This window comes from Oncorhynchus clarkii, chromosome 12, assembly GCF_045791955.1.
Source record: "Oncorhynchus clarkii lewisi isolate Uvic-CL-2024 chromosome 12, UVic_Ocla_1.0, whole genome shotgun sequence".
Lineage (NCBI taxonomy): Eukaryota > Metazoa > Chordata > Actinopteri > Salmoniformes > Salmonidae > Oncorhynchus > Oncorhynchus clarkii.
In genome coordinates, this window is record NC_092158.1 from 82,535,442 (window position 1) to 82,554,094 (window position 18,653).

The following is an 18,653-nucleotide window of genomic DNA, read 5'->3' on the forward strand; positions in this document are numbered from 1 at the left end:
AGCGCAGTCAATGTGTACATTTCTCCAGCTCCATCAGTTAGCCTCGCTTTCCTTCGACGGATTGCACTTGATCAAGTTTTATAGATCACACATTTAGCAGAAGTTACTGCGGGTGAAACAATTCTTGTTCCGAGCTCAAACGGATCAACACATACTTACTTTTCGTGGCACATCCGCAGTTTGTAGACTTGCAGAGTCCACCGCAACTGCAGCGTCCAGCTGTAAACAAAACACGTTAACTACTAAATTAATAAGGGTCACCTGCATTGCAAATCTATAGAAAAGCCATTGTACCCGTTCAGGTCAATTCGGAATTTAGAGATCAATTCCATTAGGCAAACTTACTTTTTGAGCAATCACAAGGATCCATTTTCAGTTTGAATTATATCTTAGCTCAAACAACTCAACAAGGCTGACCTGACTCCGTTCCAGTTGCGCTTTGTCTGCTATTGATTTGAGATTTGGTTCAGCTGTTTTATATGATCGGAATTGATAGGGCAATGTGCAAAATAGAAACGTGCATTCATGCTCCGCCTATTTCTCCCTATAATATAATTTTACTGTAAATGATTTCCTATAGATGAACTGCATACGTTGTTGTATACACTAGATGGCGCCCATTTAAATGTAATCTCAAACATACAATATGTAGTATGTATCACAATATGGGTAATTCAACATTAGTGGCCTATAGCGTCAATTTATTTTACATTATACACAAACCATGGCTCATTTAAAGTTCCATTATGGAATATTGGCCGTTTCTTGAGACAAAAATGGTCCACTATTATGGACAGTAATATTGTCCAGAAATTACTTCTTCAGAAGGGGGTCCAACCTCCCCACACCCATGAGCAAAAGGTTATGTTGCACATCATGCATACAAACCTTACAGCCAACACTCGAGCAAAACTTCCATATTGTATCATCTGCAAGACAAAAACAGACAAAGTACAAATTCACTATTTTTTATTTTCTACCCGGTAACAGACACAGGATTTGTGATTGGTTGGAAAACAAATTACATAAAAATAAAACATTTTATTTTTATTTAACGTTTTTGATTCATTTATATTTGAGCTTTTCTAGCCTGGGGCGCGTTCAGCAGGACTTAACGTTTTGATACGTTCGGATAGAAATAGGCTATGTAGAACAAACGCCTCTGACATTTAGAATACGAACGCATCAGCTCTATTCATGGCATTTCTATCTGCAACGTTCGACAACGTTTGGCAACTGAACGTGGCCTTGTATTGCCTCCAGCGACAGTGCATTAAGGAAAAACGTCCCTGATTGGTTAAAATAAAATAAACACGTTTTACATTATCACAATATCTATATTGCCCTAGTCCTTGAAATAAAAGTTCAAAAGAAATAAGATTGATATCGATAGTTACAGTAGATTGTTGGTGATGTCTTAATGATCTGACCAACATTACAAGCAGAACGTTTACCCTGCTATGAACAGAGTAGGGTCGGGTGAAATTGGAAGTATCATTCAGAACAGCAATACAAAGACCTGCAATGATCCCCAAAACAATTTATCTTCAAGTTGAGGCATTGCTCTACCCTACTGCCTAAAGCATGTAAGCAAAGCTTGTTTCCAAAATGCATATTTTCAAAAAATTGCAGATGATCTACATTACAGCTCTGAATCATTGTCTTAAAGCCTTGCCAGAAAACAAGCCATTGCCAATTCCGACAACTTGAAACAAACTGTTATTTGATCTGCAAAAAAGTTTTCCAACCCAAAATGTTCTCTAATATTACAGCTCTTTTAAAAACAATTGTATTACCTTTCCATGTAACATATTGTATATCAAGCATTCAATATCCTTATCTAACAGCAAATAACACTTCCTCTGGTCAATAGATCATAACATGTCATTAAAACCAACACTCCTTGGTCTCACAATATGATCACTTTTCTTTATAAACTACAAAGCCAAAAAACCTTGAGCCATGTGCTCTTTAAAAAACATACTGCCACCTATGCACCATGAATGCACTCAGCACTGTTGGGGTCGCATTGAATGTACAGTACTCCTGATCCCGTCTTCAGTGAGATGACGCAATGGTGAGTGTTGTATGAAATGCACCACCTAGTGGAGAGGAGAGAGCACTAGAAGCCGATATGAGCTAGCTACTAAAATGTGAGAAAGAACCCAGCACAGGAAATGAGCATTAATGCGGTCTGGCAAGTTGTTATACATCTTTAAATATAAAAGAGAAGAGAAAAACATGAGCTGAGTAAGGGGTGGGGGCCAGATGCAAAGTGGGGTGAGAATTGAGGTATGACATTCTTTGACTACTCAGAACCCAGAGGGAAACTACTGAGCAAAATGGGAGACAGAATATGGAAGATGGGGGGGGGGGGGTGAGAACCAGAGAGATGAACATTGACCGTGTTTAAAGGATAGGGGCAAGGAGAACACATTTTAAGGAAAGGGGATGATAGAAAATGGCTAAGCAAAAGCCCCCAAAATGCTGTGTATTTCTTGGAGCCAGCAACTTATGCCAACATCCCACTCTGAACAAAGCGTTCGATACCGTTCAGACAAGAGAAGAGCAAGTGGGAATGACAAAGGGGGTAGAGCAGAGGTGTCAAACTCATTGAATGGAGGGCCAAATGTAACTAGGCAAGTCAGTTAAGAACAAATTCTTTACAATGATGTCCTACCCTGGCCAAACACTAACCCGGACGACACTGGGCCAATTGTGCGCCGCCCTATGGGACTCCCACTCACGGCTGGTTGTGATACAGCCTGGAATCGGACCAGGGACTGTAGTGACTCCTCTAGCACCGAGATGCAGTGCCTTAGACTGCGCCACTCGGGATCCCTGAAATTCATTACTATTTAGTGACCTTAATTCATCCACCAAGTACAAGGGTGGAGCAAAAACCCATGGAAACGCAACCCTTTGTGGAATGAGTTCGACATGTGGGTTAGAGGAATTTAATATATAAACAAATCACAAAGCAATGGTGAGGTGAACATAGTGAACAGTGTGATGGGATATTTTAAATAAATGGTTCTTTATTAAACATCGGCTTCCAAATAAACTAAAACTCAAGGATTCAAACCTTTTTTTATGCATCTACAAAAAAAATACAAAAAAAAACAGAAAAGCCAAACTATTTCACATCCATGATTGCGTTTTCAAATCATTGGTTTTTGGGAGAGAAAAAAAATAAACGTGTCCGCTTCTTGATCTTTGTGAATCCATAAACTAAAAGGGTCCATCTGCACATATCCACCTGTGCTCTCAGTGTGTGGTGTGTGCCGTTGTTACCATCTGACCATGCAGATTGACCCCATTCCATACACACCTCTCAAACAGGATGTACAAAAGCTTGTGTTGAGCATCAAAACAGTGCAGGGCCCTAACAAACAGTAAAGGCTCCTTTCCCCTCCTCTCCCCCCCAGGTGTGCATTTACATCACTGAAAAGAAGGACCAATTTCATCTACAAAGTGACAGGAGAACAGAGCAGGGGAAAGGAAGGACATACAAACAGAATACAATAAACCTCTCAGACACACGGACATACATACACTCAAACAGTTAAAAACAGTATCAGAGAAAAAGAGGACCGAACCCTAGGTACTGTCTGCTTTGTTGCTGTTTGGTGATGAGGGGAAAAGTAGGGAGGTAGAGAAAGAGTATTGGGGGGGGGGGGGGGGGGGGTGCTTGGTTCAGGGAGGGGGGTGTCCAGTGGGTGTTATTTCTTGGCCTTTCCGCCTTTGGCGGAATTCCGTGGTGGGGTGACGGGGCGTCCAGATCCCATTCCTCCACCTCCACCATAAGAGTAGAGCTTCTTATCCGCTGGCTTGAGAATCTGAGGAATAGAGAGGCTTTCTTTAGACAGCTATAAATATACATATACCCCTACAGACTGAACACTGCAGCACGTAACAGGTAAGACAGGGGACTGGCAGAGCTTAAAAATCTAGACTGACGGACAGGAACAGCCAGACTGAAGGAGAGAGAAAAGGAGCAGAGAGAAAAGCAGAGGAGTACACACCTGAAAGGAACACATGAGGGTCTCATCCACACTCATCATGGCACCGGCATTATCAAACTCTCCACAGTAGTTAGGGGCAGAGAACAGAGTAACAAGCTGTCTCTTTGCAAAGAACTCGTAACCGTCTTCTACCACCTGAGGACAGGAATGAAAGAGGTAAGAACGCAATGAAAAATAAACAGGAAAAATACCAGGAGTGGATAACCAACAACTGCAGGGCCACCAGTACATTTCAAACAGAGGAGTTACCATCTTAAATGAACACAACCTCCATCGCCAGTAAAAACACAAAATGACACGCTTTAAAGATGAAATCCGCATCAGGGGAAACAGAGCTACTGTTCACCCCAGCACCTTTGTTGTTGTTTGTGTTGTGAAACGGAATCGTCATCTTCGGCAGCATGGACCAAAAGAATTGCAGTACATATTCTGCTGTTCTATCGCGTGTGCAATGATGTCAGAGAGGAAAAGTAGGGTTTGTTGTTTACAACTTCTTTGTTGTTGTAATATCCCAAACAGACGTGGCAGTGTCACCAATTAAAGATTCCAGCTTTAAAAAAGTGCTTCAATATTTTATGTAGGTGCAATGACCCTTGATCATCTGATTTCCCTGATTAATAACAAAATCCCTCTATTCTTCCAAACCTACCATTGGTCTGACAGTGTCCTGCAAAATACTCTCTTTCCAGCCCCCAAACCCCATCCAGAACTCTAAACCACTGAGCTAAGCCATTACCTGATGTGCCCTGCATATAAGGTCCATGTCGTGTTTGTGCAGAAATTTGGCCACCACGTCTGCCCCGAATGTGAAAGAGACCCCGCGGTCATTCTCGCCCCAGCCCAGGACATCTTTGTCTGGGTCGGCCCAAAGCAGGTCACACAGCAGGCCCTGGTCAGGCACATCTGTGGGTCGCATCACTCTGCGCACCTGCTCCATGGACTGGAGGTCTGGAGAGAGGCCTGGACAGAACATAGCACACAGAAACATTACATCACCATACAAATGAATGCTGACTGCCATGATACTGTCTTCTACCACCAAGAACAGGAAGTTCTGAAATCACACCTTGATAACTACCACCTCTTATCAAATGTATACACTTGAGTCATCTTCCACCACAAACACTTAAGGGGCGTGGTTAATCCAAACGATCATGGGGCCACCAAGTGCTTATTGATAAGGCCCACAGGGGAAAGACCCACACACACAGATCATGCAAGCATACACCACCAACCTCCATGGCAGCAGAAGATCTTCTCATCTACAATGGCAGCCACGGGTAAACAGTTGAAGCAGTCTGTGAACGTCTTCCACAGCTTGATGTTATACCGTCTCTTACCTAAAGAGGAGCAAGGGGCATTACTAAATGGTTAATACTGTGTGTGTGTTCCGGTCTCCTGTTGTTAAGCATGTGTTCCAGCTTCTCGTCTCGGCACTTACACTCGTCATAAAAGCCATAGATACGGTTAATGGAGGCACACTCGTGGTTGCCGCGCAGCAAGAAGAAGTTCTCTGGGTATTTGACCTTGTAGGCCAGAAGCAAGCAGATGGTCTCCAGGGACTGCTTCCCCCGGTCCACGTAGTCCCCTAGGAACAGGTAGTTGCTCTCCGGGGGGAAACCTCCGTACTCAAACAGCCGCAGCAGGTCGTAGTACTGACCATGGACGTCACCTGCAGGGGGCAGCACAGAGGTGGCCAGTCAGTCACTACCACACCCTCCCTGACTACATTAGATCTGTGTGTGTATACAGGCCGTTGGACTGAGATAGCAAAGGCAATTAGAGATTAGAATTCTACAGTAAATCAGACAATCAGTCGTGTTATTAAACCTTGGAGCTTTCACTATCAGTTGTGTCAGAGAGGCGCAGCTGCTTTGCTACACTGACATTAATTACTATGAAACCAATTTCAGCCATCATAACTTATCCAATATGACTCACCGCAGATCTTGAGTGGTGCCTCAAGCTCGAGCAGGATTGGCTGGCTGAGGAAGATTTCGCGAGACTTGAGGCAAAGGCCACGGATCTCGTTCTCTGTCAGCTGAACGTTCTTGCCTGGCCGAGAGCCCTTAACTGGAGGGGAGAGAAAGACAGAGCAAACAGAGTGAGGACTGACGCTGCGCTTATTGGAACAAACATGCTAGGCCAAGACCATGGAAACAACACATACACAAATAGCACAGCCACAGATCTAACACACAGCGCACCAGAGCAGAGAAACCAATCAGTATCACAGGCCCCGCTGACAGCACAACCCTGAGCATACTGCAGAGCCAAGGTGAATCTGCTCACACAGCACAAGCCAGGAGGATGAACTATTTGATGTGAGAATCTCAAGGTTACAGAGCGTGAAACCTAAATGAAAAGGGTGTTGGGGTCTTTGTTTCTGAGCACTCAAGACTAGGGGATGATGATGGCAGTGTTGAACTGAGTACCAGCAGAAGGTACAGGCCTGGCTATGTGTCTGAACAAATGTGTGCAGTGTGCACCCAGCCCCAGAAGCACGTATGAACACACCACCTGCCTGTCTGCTGATGTAACCAGGACAGAGAGACTGCAACGGAAAGGGGCATACGCAGCGAATATCACACTGTACGAGTCAAACAAGGATCAAATACACTGCCCTTAAAATCAAAGTAGGCCTAAATCACAATTAAATAAACATATCATTGATGGCCAACTTCAGAGCTCTCTGGTTACAAGTACACCGCATGCAGTCTGGTAGCATAGAGCCTGTGAACTGACAGCAAACGTTGCTAGGCCGCCTCTGACCACACGGCAGAGCTAAGCAGGCTAGTAGTAGCAGGATGGTAGTAGCAGGCTGGTCTGAGATGTGGTCAGGTCACAAGGGACACATGCACAGTGCTGAGCATCTTCCTGAGGCAGGCTGTCCCCTAACTCTGCTCTGGATCTCAAGAATCGTACGTGTTTGTTGAGTACAGTAGCTAGTTATGACATTCACACATATTCTACCAGGAAAAGGAAAACCCACCCTGTGGCTGTGTACGTGTTACATGTGTGTTACATGTTCATCAAGCAGAGGTGCAAATCCACAGTGTAACTGATATGAGTGTTCAATGATCAACACAGACAGGTGATCAGCTCTACTGGAGCCACAAATTGGTAAAATGTTTAATGTTATCGCACCATTGTAGCCCTGGAGCAGCAAATACTCTTAAGTATGTTGGCATGATTTGCAGGGCAGCTTGAGGCTTTTGTGGCGCTGCAGGTCAAGTACAGGTTTAATATGATCAGCTGGATGAGGCTCCTACTTCAATCTCAATACTCCTTCCAAACTAGAACCTTCACTATAGCTGCAAGGGATCACTACAACAGCACATCTAGTCAAACAAATACAACAGTAGGACTGTATTATTCAGAAATCCTGTTTGCATGACAAGCTCCAGGCAAGGATATAACGGAGCATGTAGTAAGTGTATTCCAGTGACTCATGATGTACGGGGGACTTTTATGTGACACAAACGGTTGTTTGTGTCACATAATCAATTCCACCCCCTTTCCTGCACGTTCTGCTGTCTTCCCTGGGTGCAGGTGAAAAGTCCAATGCCAGCGCTCTATAAACCATCACAGGAGAACTAGGCAATGACAAACAAGCATCAACAGAAAACCTAATATTCAACCATAGACACTTGTTGTGCTCTATCATGCACCTGGTACTGTAATTGCTGAAGATAAATGGGTTAGACACACTTAAGAGAGCAGAACAATAAAATTGCCTGAAACCCTTCAGTGACATTCTGCTTTACAAGCTGGGTGCAGACAGTGTTCTTTACAAAAACACACACCGGGGTTAATTGAACACTTGTCAAACTCTGACAGCTCAAACTGAACGTTGCTGACCTTGCCAAATACCAAACTAGAGAACATGCAGTTATCACACAACACAATGCCACAGATGTCTCAAGTTGAGAGTGCAATCGACTGCAGGAATGTCCACCAGAGCTGTTGCCAGAGAATGTCATGTTCATTTCTCTACCATAAGCCGCCTCCAACATTGTTTTAGAAAAATTGAGGCCAGTTGGACGTACTGACAACTGCATACCACGTTGTATAGGCGAGCACTTTGCTGATGTCAATGTTACGGTATGGGCTGGCATTAGATACGAACAACAAACATTTGCATTGTAATCGATGGCAATTTGAATGCACAGAGAAACCGTGACGAGCTCGTAAGGCTCATTGTCGTGTCATTCATCCGCCGACATCACCTCATGTTTCATAATAATGGACCTGTGCACAATTCCTGGAAGCTGAAAATGTCCCAGTTCTTCCACGACCTGCATACTCAGACATGTCACCCAACAAGCATGTGTGGGATGCTCTAGATCGACGTGTACGACAGCGTGTTCCAGTTCCCGCTAAAATCCAGCAACTTCACACAGCCATTGAAGAGTCGTGGGACAACATTCGGCTTGGGGATTCGAACCAGCAACCTTTCAGTTACTGGCCCAACGCTCTAACCACTGAGCTACCTGCCACCCAACTATGTGAAGGAGATGTGTCACAAGATACTGACTGGTTTTCTGATCCATGCCCCTACCTTTTTTGTAAGGTATTTGACACCAACAGATGCATGTGTATTCCTAATCATGTGAAATCCATAGATTAGGGCATAATGAATTTCCTTATTTGAGCTGTAACTGTCAAATCTTAGAAATTGTTACATGTTGCGTTAATATTTTTGTTCAGTGTAGTGCTTTCACAAAAATATATTCTGCCTTAATAAAATCATAGGCAGTGGGAGAGGGGCACACATATTTGTTCTGAAAATGGAGGATGGAAACGGACGAGGACTTCCAGGTAGGACCTCAGCAATAGATCTAAATGAGCAGTGTCATGTTAGGGCAGCAACACAGGCCTTGGCCCTAAAGAGTGAAATGTGGGTATAAATAGGGTAGTGCTGCTTGTCACTTTAAACCTGGATTAGGGTCGGCTAAGCCATGACAGAGCTTACTCTAAAGTTAGCCACATGGCCAATGGCAACAGTGAGCTTAGAGAAGGGGCGTGGGGGATGGGGAGGGGGTCAGACAAAGGGATTTCTGCTTTGCTGGTCACGGGATAGAAAATAAAAAGTTGGACAAGCACAATAGGAAAGCCGTTGGGAATCAACAGTTGGCTGGCTTCAGATTCCCCTCCTGATATGTCCATGGCTGATATGGACATCCTCAGATGGTGACAGGAGGTGGTAGTAGCGGCCTGGACTGACCGTTCAGATGTACAGGTCAGGAGGCTGATGGTTAATCACATTGAAACTAGTCACACCGTCACCACATTTAACTGGTTTGCAAACATTGTCACCAGGCTGGCCCATGTGTTACGGTGTACATGGTGCAGCTAAAGGTCGATGGTAGTCACCATTCTCTGTCAAAAGAGTGATTAAGCAACCAGAAGGCAGTTACCTTGGCCTGTCTCTACATCATAGAAATACAGCAGGATTGGATGGACAAAAAGACACAGGTGATGGTTTATGGACTGGCCAAGACTTCAAAACTAATTTAGAAAATGCCATAGGCTAATTATGACAACTCTCACAACAGAGGCAAACACTCTGCCTTGTAATGAGTTGCTACACCGCAAGAGAAAAAAAGGTCCGGTTTCCACAACACTTCCAGCCATCAAGAGCCACAGTCAAAGTCATAAGGGGGCTAGGGCTGAGCGATATATCTAATTAATTTGAATGTGCATTTTAAAGCGAAATTCCAAACACATGCATCTCAAGAATAACGTTCTCCCGTTTTTATGAGCTTTTGTCTGCTTGTCTTTTTACTCCAGTGCTGTGTGCACTTTCCCATTCACACACACCAGGCCCCTCCCCCTAACAACAAAGTTGATAGATTACCTTTCTCCATGACAACAAGCAGTTTCAACTGGCTATTTGCATTTGAGGTTTGGTACAACAGAATCATTCATATGGACACCAATTTTTTTTATTCACCTTTATTTAACCAGGTAAGCTAGTTGAGAACACGTTCTCATTTACAACTGCGACCTGGCCAAGATAGAGCATTGACCTCCATACAAAAACACCTCAGTCGACGAGCGAAAAATATAAAAACACCATCTGCTGGAGAAGACAGATTTTGGGCCCAGCTATCACTCTCGCTTCACCTCTTCCTCTCTGGTGTGACTCACAAATGTCAGTTAATTACTATAGCTCCTGCCCTGGGCCAATCAGTGTCATCATTCACCCAAGTTTCAACAAACTCAGGCCAGTGCTGTCTGAGATGGCGTTTTTACTAACGTACGAACAGAGACCAATCCACAGTCCCCATACCTGATTTCATTGTGGGAAACAACAAAGTGGACAGGCTAGTATGTTATTCAAACAGTTGGAGACAGACAACATGGTAGAGCCAAAGATTTCTTATAACTAACAAAAGATAGACCACAGCTTGGCGTTTCCATCGGGAACAAATGAGTCATAGTGGGCAGAACAAGCAAGGAGTGGGCAGAGCCAAGCAAGAGCTAGAGAGGTCCTATTGGCGCGTTCTAGCATGTATCTGCATATTTCCGTTAAGGAACACCTACTCTGAAGTGTGTGTGCAATAATTCAATTTGCCCTTGCACTCCTAAACAACATTTTAATTGTTTTACTATGACAAAGGGTAAAATCTCCCAAACTTAGTCCACTCTTCATAACGGATTCTAGCTTTGAGAACAGAAAACTGTGTTGAGGTCATATGTTTCATCAAGGAGAAAATGATCACGATGTCTGCAAAAATCCATCTCGTTCCATCTTGTCTCACTGCCGGCCACTGGACGCTCTCTCATCACCATATTAGGTAGCTTCATCGGATGCTTCACACTTACACATCTGATGAAATGTCTGGATTATTGTTCCATCTGTGGTGGAGCCCTACAACATGATGCACCGCTATTACCATGATGTAGAGGAGCGATAACACTGAGAAAACAGACATGGGAAAATGTCTAGGTTAACTGCAGTACCATTACAGTCAATAATTGTCAAAAAAGAAATAAGTGATAGCCTATAAATTGATACAGTAATAATCTGTATACATCTAGATCAATAGATTTCAAAAAGGGAAGAACAAAACAGCAGATCCAGGGGTTTGAACACCTGACGTGACTTTTAAACCAGTTAGACCAGACTTGGAGAGAGACATTTTTTAAATCTAACTAGACAAGTTCCAAAAGCAGCAGAATGCCCCACTTCCTGTTTTCTGAACTGTTCCCAGGCCAGCAGAAGCTCATGTCTGGCTCAGCCACTGTGCTCATTACAGCAGAAGGCCCTTGCAGATTTAGTAGCTGAGGGGTTTATGATGGTCTGACAGCCTCAGGTCTCCCAATACGCAACATTTATCATACAGATCATAAGATTGCTTCTGCCCCCCCAAGTCTCATATCTGTTACTATAGAAGCCATCATAAATCTAAGGAGTGGCCAGGACTGAGGGCAAACCTGTGTGAGGGCAAACCTGTGTGGTATAGACAGCTTCTCCCATGCACCAAACACTAACACCTACAGTGGGGCAAAAAACGTATTTTGTCAGCCACCAATTGTGCAAGCAATCCCACTTAAAAAGATGAGGCCTGTAATGTTCATCATAGGTACACTTCAACTATGACAGACAAAATGAGGGAAAAAAATCCAGAAAATCACACTGTAGGATTTTTAATGAATTTATTTGCAAATTATGGTGGAAAATAAGTATTTGGTCAATAACAAAAGTTTCTCAATACTTTGTTATATACCCTTTGTTGGCAATGACTGAGGTCAAACGTTTTCTGTAAGTCTTCACAAGGTTTTCACACACTGTTGCTGGTATTTTGGCCCATTCCTCCATGCAGATCTCCTCTAGAGCAGTGATGTTTTGGGGCTGTTGCTGGGCAACACGGACTTTCAACTCCCTCCAAAGATTTTCTATGGGGTTGAGATCTGGAGTCTGGCTAGGCCACTCCAGGACCTTGAAATGCTTCTTACGAAGCCACTCCTTCGTTGCCCGGGCGGTGTGTTTGGGATCATTGTCATGCTGAAAGACCCAGCCACGTTTCATCTTCAATGCCCTTGCTGATGGAAGGAGGTTTTCACTCAAAATCTCACGATACATGGCCCCATTCATTCTTTCCTTTACACGGATCAGTCGTCCTGGTCCCTTTGCAGAAAAACAGCCCCAAAGCATGATGTTTCCACCCCCCATGCTTCACAGTAGGTATGTGTTCTTTGGATGCAACTCAGCATTCTTTGTCCTCCAAACACGACGAGTTGAGTTTTTACCAAAAAGTTATATTTTGGTTTCATCTGACCATATGACATTCTCCCAATCTTCTTCTGGATCATCCAAATGCTCTCTAGCAAACTTCAGACGGACCTGGACATGTACTGGCTTGAGCAGGGGGACACGTTTGGCACTGCAGGATTTGAGTCCCTGGCAGCGTAGTGTGTTACTGATGGTAGGCTTTGTTACTTTGGTCCCAGCTCTCTGCAGGTCATTCACTAGGTCCCCCCGTGTGGTTCTGGGATTTTTGCTCACCGTTCTTGTGATCATTTTGACCCCACGGGGTGAGATCTTGCGTGGAGCCCCAAATCGAGGGAGATTATCAGTGGTCTTGTATGTCTTCCATTTCCTAATAATCGCCCCCACAGTTGATTTCTTCAAACCAAGCTGCTTACCTATTGCAGATTCAGTCTTCCCAGCCTGGTGCAGGTCTACAATTTTGTTTCTGGTGTCCTTTCACAGCTCTTTGGTCTTGGCCATAGTGGAGTTTGGAGTGTGACTGTTTGAGGTTGTGGACAGGTGTATTTTATACTGATACCAAGTTCAAACAGGAGCCATTAATACAGGTAACGAGTGGAGGACTGAGGAGCCTCTTAAAGAAGAAGTTACAGGTCTGTGAGAGCCAGAAATCTTGCTTGTTTGTAGGTGACCAAATACTTATTTTCCACCATAATTTGCAAATAAATTCATTAAAAATCCTACAATGTGATTTTCTGGAATTTTTTTTTCTCATTTTGTCTGTCATAGTTGAAGTGTACCATGATGAAAATTACAGGCCTCTCATCTTTTTAAGTGGGAGAACTGGTGGCTGACTAAATACTTTTTTGCCCCAATGTACATATTATTCAACAGTCATTAACCTCCACAATACTCCAAGAGTGGTGTGGTGGTCACAATCAGAAACACGGTTAGCGGAATCGTTTTAATCCATCAATACATCCATAAACTGCCCACAACAAAAGATGTGTTCAGAGTAAAAACCCAAGAGAAAGCGAGACATTAGGCCTGCTACTTGCAAACATTCCTCTCATTCCTCAAGACAGCCCATATTTCTACTATTCATGCTTCTGTAGCCGATGTGAAATATCTAGCTAATTAGCAGTGCGGGCTAGTAGTGTTCAATTACTACTAGCCAGCACCGCTAACTAGTGCTGGCTCAGAGCTTGAAGTAGTTGTTTCCCTAGCACTTAAAGGGACACTGCTGTTGTGGAGCTATAGGTAATGATGCTTCTTGGGTGACAGTTGGCTGTGTTCAGAGGGTCCTTGGTTCAAGCCCAGGTTGGGGCAAGGAGAGGGACGGAAGCAACACTTCATTACAAATCTACTAAGATCGCAGAGAATGTAATGTGCCATAATGTTTCCACCTCTAGTGTTCACAGTATGCACAACTTTCAGTCCTGCTATAAGCTACTTGGCCAATGACAAACCCAAAATCTGGATATTCCCTTTAAAACCAGGGCACTGATGTTTCCTGTCCATGGAATTTGGAGTATCACAGTAGTACGTAATCATGGTGGAATTGCACCGAATGAAAGCCAGTGTGACCCATTGGTGCCCTCCACTCTGTGTAACCAACCACAATGATACGGCTAAACCCACTGTAGCTTGCATTTAAACAATAAAAGCAAGTTATTACTTCAGCCAGCACGCTTTCAGCACATGATAATTGCATTCGCAGCCCTGAAAAACATGCTTAAGTATGCTTCTCCCTCATCCAGGCATGAATTATAATGGGCCTACTCCTACATACAGCATCCTCCATTCAGGCTGCAAATGCATCAAACTGAAAATATGCATACTTTCTTTATGAAACTATTTGTATTTTCGGACAATTTTGGATATTGCACATTCTTGGTTGAACATGGTGTGCAACATATTAGATCGTCCAAAAATATAAACAATTGTGTTTCAAAAATAAAGTAAGCACATTTCCCTTGAATGTACAAGCCGATCCATAGGGGGACACTAGTGTAATACCGGGAATGCACATCCAACCTAGACGATAGTACATGGGCGCTAGATCTGTACCATCGTCTGCCTAGGCTACAGTATAGCCGATGTGTGCTAGACATAGCTAGCTAAATACTGGCAAACAAAAAAATGACATTATGGAAAGATTGGCTGCAGGAAACAGTAATAAATGGTAAACAAAACCTACTAACCGACGTTACTGGCTAGCTTTGCATTAATTGTTATAACAGCATACACTAGACAGGACACGGAACATATTTAACGTTACAGTAGCTAGCTAGAGGGATCATCGTAAAATAGCGGTGTTTGTCATCTTAATAATGATTTGCCATTAATACTAATAATACAACAAAATGGGCAACTTCAGGACGAGTGTTAACGATTGAAGCAGCAAGCCAGCCATCTCTCATTTGCCCTACTAGTTCGTAGACCTAGGTAACGTTGTCTCGCGCTCTAACCCGGACACGTCGTTTTCAAAGAGAACAGCTAACTTGACGTTAAGCCTGCTAACATACACCAGACATCATTAGAATTCCGACGCTTCTTTGAAAATACAAAAATCCAAATAGCAAATGATTCGTAATTAATCAAATTAAGTGGCTTGATTCCTAGTTAAGTGCAAATCCTCACCTTCCAGAAGACGCTGTATTATGGAGTCGATGTTTAATTTGTCCGGCTCCGCCATTTTACTTATTTTTTTGTCGTGGTCCAGGCAGTCAAGACCTTCGTTTCGTGTTGCTTCTTCGATGAGACAAAAACAAGTACCGATCAAGTTAAACAAACAACTAGGCAGCTTATTTCAGCTTATATTTTGTTATGTCAAATTGAGGGAAAAAAAATGTAATTTGGCTTTACTTTCTCTTCCGTGTTGTAGCTAGCTGGCTAAATGGGTTAGCTAGCTAGTTAGTTCAAGCTAGCTAGCCGATGTTAGTTCGCTAACAAACCAAGCTACCCGCTTTAGTTATAGCTAGCCAATAATGAATGATGCAAATACGAAATGTTAACATATAATCAACCTTTGATTTGACAATAGTCTTCCCGTGTAGAAGACAGGGCCCTTTCAGGTGTCTTTTTGTCTTCGTATTTCAGATTCCCCCTTTCTCTTCCCCCACTGAACTTAAAAAGGGCCGTGTTGTTCAGGGGAAGCGAGAAGACAGGGGGTTGATACTAAGGCGAGTTTTAGATTTACTCAATGATGATTGGGTCACTGCTTGATTTTGAACCCATGTTGTCGTTTTCCATTGGATACATTGTACATCCGTCACACAGTGGTGCCCCACCTCCAGCTGTTTTACGGATGACATCAACGGTCGTCACTAGTTACCACTACTGAGGTATAAAGAACTACCACAGCCACAAAGTCAGAAACTCCGCCTATTTCTACAATGTATCTCATTAAAATGTGATCTTAGACCTAGCCTTTACCATAACCACACTGCTAACCGTATACGCAACCCTAACCCCAAATTAAGACCAAAAAGCATGTTTTCAAGAATTTTTACGATATAGTCCATTTCTACTTTGTGACTGTGCTATCTAGTGGAAACCGACGTCAACGGGGTTGGTACCGGCAAGGACTGCCACCGTGTGTTAGAAGTTAAAAGTGTAAGGCATATTTTGCATTAGGGTAGAGTCCAGGGTTTCCCAAGCTCAGTCTTGGTTTTTGCCCTATCACTACACAGATTATTCAAATAATGTAGTAGTTTAGTGTGTCGTGTGTATAACTTTGTGGGAAGGTAATATGTGGATGTTGTGCAACCCTAATTCATCTCTTTCCCGACATTCCTAATTCCTTCCCATAATCTCCACAAATTCACGTTCCTCCATTACAGGTCACTATTACACAATCCTCCTCCTTACTTGTTCTTTACCGGTTTCCAAATCCATCCCTCACCTCACTGTGTTCCTATTCGTCAGACAGTTTCGACAGAGGTATGGGCAAAACTTTTCCTTGGGGGTGTGGGGCATGGGGTGGGACATTGTGAGTTCTGTGCCTTATGATATAGGTAGGGTTAGGGGAGGGGGTGACTTCGGCTGAATTCACGGTGAATCATAGGCTACATGTTTACTATGAATCAGAGCCTAAACGTGTGAACTCCAAATGATTCATGGTTTCATGATGGTATTGAGAGACCTCTGCAGTTATTGTTGTTCATGTCTTCAATCTATACAACCAAAAATAAACAATTTATCTTTCACTCACATATCCTTTGTTTTCATTTTTTCGGGTAGTGGGTAACACTTTATAGTCCATCTGTAGATGTTCTTCAGACTATCCGTAACATCTCAACTATCTACTAGGCCTAGCCCTAACCCCAAACTGAATCCTTATCCTAACCCTAAACTTAATAACCCTATCCCAAGCCCTAACCCTTACCCTAACTCTTATTCTAAACCTAACTCTAACCTTAGCAAGCAGTTTCTTATCAACAGATAGTTTGTTGTCAGTATGACTATCCAGACTATCCAAATAAAGTATGACAGGGTAGTGAACCTAATTTTGCAGTAGCTTGTAGGTAGTTGAACTCAATTTGATTCTAGGTAGTGTTTTCAGTATTGAATTACTTTTTTGAAATGTAGTGGTGTAGCTAACTACTGGAAGTACACACAACTTTTTTACAAAAATATCATATTGGTGAAGTGGGCAATCATTTCCTTACTTTTTCAGCATCAGACCTTCATAATTCTCACTTGAAACAGTTATGTTTTATTGTTTTTATTCATTTATTTGGATCCCATTAGCTCTTGCTGTAACGATCTTCTTCATCTGATGATGAAGTGTAAATCAGCTAGAAAGATGTGTCGGCATCGAGTAATTGTCTCTGGCCCCCTCCCAGTTAAAGGGAGTGATGAGCTCTACAGCAGTCTCACAACTCAATCGCTGGTTGAAAACTGTTTTCTGCCCCTCCCAAAATATAGAATTTGTAGATAATTGGCCCTCTTTCTGGGACTCACCCACAAACAGGACCAAGCCTGACCTGCTGAGGAGTGACGGACTCCATCCTAGCTGGAGGGGTGCTCTCATCTTATCTACCAACATAGACAGGGCTCTAACTCCTCTAGCTCCACAATGAAATAGGGTGCAGGCCAGGCAGCAGGCTGTTAGCCAGCCTGCCAGCAAAGTGGAGTCTGTCACTAGCACAGTCAGTGTAGTCAGCTCAGCTATCACCATTGAGACCGTGTCTGTGCCTCAACCTAGGTTGGGCAAAACTAAACATGGCGGTGTTCGCCTTAGCAATCTCACTAGGATAAAGACCTCCTCCATTCCTGTCATTATTGAAAGAGATCATGATACCCCACATCTCAAAATAGGGCTACTTAATGTTAGATCCCTTACTTCAAAGGCAATTATAGTCAATGAACTAGTCACTGATCATAATCTTGATGTGATTGGCCTGACTGAAGCATGGCTTAAGCCTGATGAATTTACTGTGTTAAATGAGGCCTCACCTCCTGGCTACACTAGTGACCATATCCCTCGTGCATCCCGCAAAGGCGGAGGTGTTGCTAACATTTACGATAGCAAATTTCAATTTACAAAAAAAAAAAATGAAGTTTTCGTCTTTTGAGCTTCTAGTCATGAAATCTATGCAGCCTACTCAATCACTTTTTATAGCTACTGTTTACAGGAATCCTGGGCCATATACAGCGTTCCTCATTGAGTTCCCTGAATTCCTATCGGACCTTGTAGTCATAGCAGATAATATTCTAATCTTTGGTGACTTTAATATTCACATGGAAAAGTCCACAGACCCACTCCAAAAGGCTTTCGGAGCCATCATCGACTCAGTGGGTTTTGTCCAACATGTCTCTGGACCCACTCACTGTCACAGTCATACTCTGGACCTAGTTTTGTCCCATGGAATAAATGTTGTGGATCTTAATGTTTTTCCTCATAATCCTGGACTATCGGACCACCATTTTATTACGTTTGCAATTGCAACAAATAAACTGCTCAGACCCCAACCAAGGAACATCAAAAGTCGTGCTATAAATTCACAGACAACACAAAGATTCCTTGATGTCCTTCCAGATTCCCTCTGTCTACCCAAGGACGCCAGAGGACAAAAATCAGTTAACCACCTAACTGAGGAACTCAATTTAACCTTGCGCAATACCCTAGATGCAGTTGCACCCCTAAAAACTAAAAACATTTCTCATAAGAAACTAGCTCCCTGGTACACAGAAAATACCCGAGCTCTGAAGCAAGCTTCCAGAAAATTGGAACGGAAATGGCGCCACACCAAACTGGAAGTCTTCCGACTAGCTTGGAAAGACAGTACCGTGCAGTACCGAAGAGCCCTTACTGCTGCTCAATCATCCTATTTTTCCAACTTAATTGAGGAAAATAAGATCAATCCGAAATTCCTTTTTGATACTGTCGCAAAGTTAACTAA

At 43.2% G+C, this 18,653-nt stretch overlaps 1 protein-coding gene across 2 annotated transcripts; it reads right to left on the reverse strand.

The window, feature by feature from the left end:
- Window positions 1-952: 952 nt before the first annotated feature.
- Window positions 953-15,414, reverse strand: LOC139421479 (serine/threonine-protein phosphatase PP1-gamma catalytic subunit B-like). 2 transcript variants are annotated; one of them, XM_071172425.1, is made up of 8 exons: window positions 15,273-15,414; window positions 14,887-14,997; window positions 5,967-6,098; window positions 5,467-5,697; window positions 5,261-5,365; window positions 4,762-4,985; window positions 4,026-4,160; window positions 953-3,839 (listed from the first exon to the last, which is right to left on the reverse strand). In XM_071172425.1, the coding sequence occupies exons 2-8, from the start codon at window positions 14,939-14,941 to the stop codon at window positions 3,723-3,725; spliced, it is 999 nt and encodes a 332-aa protein (XP_071028526.1). In that variant the 5' UTR covers window positions 14,942-14,997; window positions 15,273-15,414; the 3' UTR covers window positions 953-3,722. The 2 variants fall into 2 exon arrangements, with proteins under 2 accessions (XP_071028526.1, XP_071028527.1); XM_071172426.1 differs by having other exon boundaries at window positions 14,887-14,994; window positions 15,273-15,405.
- Between the last annotated feature and the right edge of the window lie 3,239 nt (window positions 15,415-18,653).